General features: G+C 32.0%; 1 protein-coding gene across 2 annotated transcripts in view; it reads left to right on the plus strand.

The window, feature by feature from the left end:
• The window catches only part of LOC108975965 (interaptin-like), a gene marked incomplete at its 3' end in the record, with an annotated part of 18,148 nt that extends 13,456 nt beyond the window's left edge, over nucleotides 1–4,692 (plus strand). For both annotated transcript variants that reach the window (XM_018944823.1, XM_018944824.1), the window contains 5 exon segments: nucleotides 3,210–3,248; nucleotides 3,437–3,472; nucleotides 3,531–3,557; nucleotides 4,561–4,581; nucleotides 4,630–4,692. In XM_018944823.1, coding sequence (XP_018800368.1) covers nucleotides 3,210–3,248; nucleotides 3,437–3,472; nucleotides 3,531–3,557; nucleotides 4,561–4,581; nucleotides 4,630–4,692 — 186 coding nt within the window.
• Nucleotides 4,693–5,037: the final 345 nt, after the last annotated feature.

Below are 5,037 nucleotides of genomic sequence, written 5' to 3' on the forward strand. Positions count from 1 at the left end.
TTGGATACTTTCAAAATATCTAACGGAAGATTAAGCCGTGCTTTAAATTCTGAAACACCTGGAATGGATGGTCGTGGCAAAATGGCTAGTTCATCTAGAAAAACAGATGAAGAAAAAATTAAAGTAGTACGAGRTCATATTCTGAGTTTTCCAGCATGTGAGAGCCATTACACGCGATCACATCACACTTCAGGTCGAAARTATCTAAGTGCTGACTTAGATATTCGAAAAATGTATGGGCTGTATGTGGAAAAATGTGATGAAAATAATACATCATGTGTAAAGGAGTGTACTTATAGAAAAATATTTAATACTGAGTTCAACCTAAATTTTCACACTCCTCGTAAAGACACGTGCCAAAAGTGTGATTCGATAAAACTAAAAATTGAAGCATCCAGTAATGAAGACGAGAAGTTGCATCTTATGGAAATTTACATCTTAAAAAAAACAGTTTAACAGATGACATACAAAAAACAAAAGATAACCCGTGTGAAAATTACGGATTCACATTTGACCTACAGAAAGCGCTTCCGTATCCAAAACTTTCTGTTTCGGTAGCTTACTATAAGCGCAACATGTATGTATACAATTTAGGGTTTCATAATTTCCACAATGGAAATGCTAAAATGTATGCATGGGATGAAACAATCGCCTCAAGAGGATCACAGGAAGTTGCGTCCTGCATCTTAAAGCACATTCGGAACATTACCACTCAAAAGCATATAATAGCTTACAGTGATGCCTGCTCAGGACAAAATCGAAACATTAACATAGCTTTAATATGGTTAAAAATTGTTCAGTCATCTGATAACAATGTTGAAACAATTGATCATAAATTTATGGTATCCGGCCATTCTTTTTTGTCAATGATCGCGATTTTGGTTTGATAAAAACAAAAATTAAAAAATTGAATTATTTATATGTCCCTGAGCATTATTATAATTTAATAAAATCATCTAAGATGAGAAACCCATTTTCGGTAGTACAAATGTACAAAATGAATAATTTACTTAGTCACAATGAAATGAGTTTGAATAAAATGTTAACTACTAATAAAATTGTTTCATTGGTGGTATAAGTCATTTATAAAGTCATGCAGTTAATTTTGAAAGTGGTACAAGTCATTTAAACCTTTCAAAACCATATTTTCTTTTAAAAATGGCTATAAATTTCACAATCATAATAAATACTTGTTTGTTGGGACAACTTTACTGTTCATTCACTAATTCATAATGCAAGAATATTTTTTAATCCTTTAAAATGCAAAACTCTAAATATCTCGAAACAAAAAAAATATGACTTATACCACTTTCAAAATCATGGGCTCATGTGGGCAAATTCCATGTGGTTGAACAAACGCAGATCCAGTTCTTGCCAGTATTACACAAAACGAATTATTTAAATTAACTTGGACATTAATCTATTGGATTTTCTTGATCGAAAGTATTAACTGTAGAACACATGTCCGGTCACGGTCAAATTATGTAGGAGCCCAATAATAAATTAATGTCCAGTTAACAAATTGATTTTTATTTAATTTTAAGTTTCCATTAATTTTCTTTTYAACTTAACACTCCTAATAAGGTCTTAATATTATGCTAGCACCAGTTTTTACCCCTTATTGTGCTTAATTTTCTCATTAGCTATGTAAGCTTGTGGGTATATGCTTATGAGGGCGTAGGTATAAAATACGTATGTTTGTGCGTATGTATATACATATGTACCTGCTTGCAAAAGAGAACATACAAAAAATGCAATTAAGTAGAAATTATAGAAACCCGTAACGGGTGTAAGAATTGATGTGCATATGCAAGTTAACTTATTTTAAGTTTTTATTTAAACAGTTTGTTACAACTGTACAAAAATGCTTGTTTAACTTAATTTCTAAGTTGTTGGAGCGATGTCCAACCAACTTAAAGAACAAYCGAATTAAAAGTGAAACTTAAATCTAAGCTTATGCTATCACCAACTTAATATTCTAAGCGCCGGCAGAGCGAGACGTCGGCAGCGACGCGTATTGTTAGTGGCGTGCTGGTAACGTCATTAAAGTCCGTAATATTCGTTTGGCGCTCTTTTAGTGGGTAGCGGTAAAGTGGCGTGATGCGTTTGCCAAATTGTGTACCTGCATTCCTGAGCATTCTTAAGCTTACATGGTACACTGGATAACAAAATATTTATTTTGTTAACTTGCATAAGCGGCGCTCTCACAAATGTGAATAGCATAATTCATGGTTACCATCATCCGATTTTACACAGTGACCTGCTTCTGACCAAACAGCATCCATGTCTACTAAGTATTTGGGTCAGATGGAAATCTAAGTCGACGGGTCCAGCGCCCTTTGGATGAGGAGTTCCACCGCTCCTGCCACATTTTAGTACTCTTGTTTCTCTCCTATGTTCTTGCCGATACTGTTTTAGGCGTTGGTAATTGATATAAACGCTCGAGTTCATCTCCCTGGATGTCAATGGGTGGCATGCTGGCTAATTCAGCTTCAGGCTTCAGCAGYGTCGGTTGATATAGTCCGGAAAGCACTTATTACCCGAATTGCAGAAATCCTATGCACTGCAATTATTTGTTAAGCATACGCTTTTATATACAGTATTACGGAATTCATTGCTTTCGCTATTAAGAATTGCCGGCTGGAACGCACACAGCCTCTATTGGTCATCATAGAATAGAATAGAATATTATTTGAGGTAATGCACCGCGACCTAAGGTCTATTGTGCCCTTGGTGAGCTCTATTCGCTCTTCTATCTTCCTAGTGCTTATGAGTAGAACTTYTGTTTTTTCCTCCGCCAGTTTCAGACTCACAGAAGAGAACCATCGGCGTAGACTATTTAAGCACTCGTTACATATCCTGCTTCATCTGTTGTGAATGTATGTGCGTGGTACGACCATCATCTAACAAAGTTGAGAAAAAGTTCTATCGTTATTTAAGATGAGTTCCCACTACAAAAATATGATGCCAGTCCCAAATGTCCTATATTGACTCGCCTTTAAATCAATCTGTATGTGTCTTATAYTTTTTCTGCACGAGAACAGCCTAGTATTCATAACTTTTGTACATATTAAAATATTCATATTTGTATGTACACATTTATTTAATTATAATTATATTGTTACACATTATGCGATCATGTTATTTAGCACTTTTTTATATCTTTACATAAACTTATAAAATAACTAAACGTGTATTTTTATTTGCAGCTAGAATGCGGCGAAGATGATCGAGACTCCGCCAATAGGGTGCGTAGGCGCAGTATTTTTTAAGCTTCTTCGTGTTTTATATGTTTATTAATTATAAAAATTCATAATTTTCAAGTGATATTATTTCAATTCTTGCTTATTAAACGTATTGTATATAACCTTACTTATTGTGAAATACATATATCAATACATCTGTAAATATATCGTTTTTCTCAAACTATTTGCAGTGTTGTCTTAAAGAGCCCGAGTGCATTTTGCAAAATGTAAGTATATTAATCGCACTTCAAAATAGCGAACAGATTACAAATTATGCATTTTCAGGTTATATTTGATCCGTCTGATGCTGGGGTGAGTGACATATTTGATAATTTTTATATTATATTATATATAAGTATATGTATATCAACAGATAATTTAAGAAACATTTATCAATTGAGAACAAATAGAGGCTCAATTAATTTATCTTTATAAAGTAATAACATTAAAGAGTTTAAATCACTTTTGTGGGAAAAATGTGGCTCTTTTTTTTATTAATAAAATGTCGAGTTCCGTTTAACCAGTTTTGACTTTACTTTTTCATTCAATAGATAGACTGCAAAGTTTATATTATTTCTATGAGAAGGATCCACTCTTTCTATATATTTATTTTATTTCCGTCGACTTGACAACGATGTCCGCTGTAAACTCCAAAGCTACTGAACCACACCGTATAAAGTTTGATCCAATTTAAAAGAAATGATAATTAATTCCTTTAATATCTCAATAATGTTAAAAGTAAAACAAATCCTTAATAAAAAAACATACGTGTATATATATTTCAGAGCATAAACATTCATTCAAAACTAAAAAAGAATTATTATTATTATAATTTTTGATAAAATGACGAATGGGATTTTCATTTTTTTCAAAACTAAACCTCAAGTACAATCCCAAGGATTTGTATACCGTCAATAATGTTTTCGCATTTCTCCGTAAATAAAATGTCTACTACACTGAATTGCTTATTATAATACCATAAAATGGAATACATGGTAAAAAATCCTGACGTTATTGAACCAACATCATCATAAATACTGTCAGACGAATGTCAAAAACAAAAATATATTATTCATGTTATGGCTTTTTTTAGTTTCTTCGATTATTTTATTTATGTCCATTAAGAGATCTAATTTCAAAATAATTTCGATATCTAAAAAACTAAAATTTCTCCAATATTAAATGGTAAATTTTACGTTAACTGAATATAAAGTAAAAGCCAAGTTAATTGTGTTATACCATTCATGTTTGTGTATTGTTTATTTGAATTTTTAACTTACGCGTACTATTTAACTATCAAATCCTCTTTTTCCAGGGTGGAGAAAATGATCAACATGTAAATATGTTGAGATTAAAACTTGTACAAAGCTATTATTTTTTATAGTTAAAATTTCAGTCGAGCTGCGTCGCCAGTTGCGCTAATACCTGCAAGCTAAACGAAAACGTGGTGAGTACATATGTATGTATGTAAAAGGGTCAATCATATCAAAATACTTATATACAAGGAAACGAGTATATGTATATATTGTATATATGTATGTATCTGTATTTGAAGAATTGGGTAAAATTGTTTTAAACTCTTTTAACTAGCTTACATTTTCCTTCATATGTTGACATATTTGAAATAAGCAAAAAAATTTTTTAGTTGCAAATTAAATGTTTGAAGTCGGTCGGGATTTTAGTGACTGCCATTTAAGACAGTTATTCTTTGACCCGAAGTAAACGATGTGTCATAAATTATTTATCAGTCTTCTTTATGGTATATCCATTACAAACGTATCCGTTACTTAAA

Source organism: Bactrocera latifrons, unplaced genomic scaffold (genome assembly GCF_001853355.1).
Source record: "Bactrocera latifrons isolate USDA-ARS-PBARC rearing strain unplaced genomic scaffold, ASM185335v1 scaffold_703, whole genome shotgun sequence".
Taxonomy (NCBI): Eukaryota; Metazoa; Arthropoda; class Insecta; order Diptera; family Tephritidae; genus Bactrocera; species Bactrocera latifrons.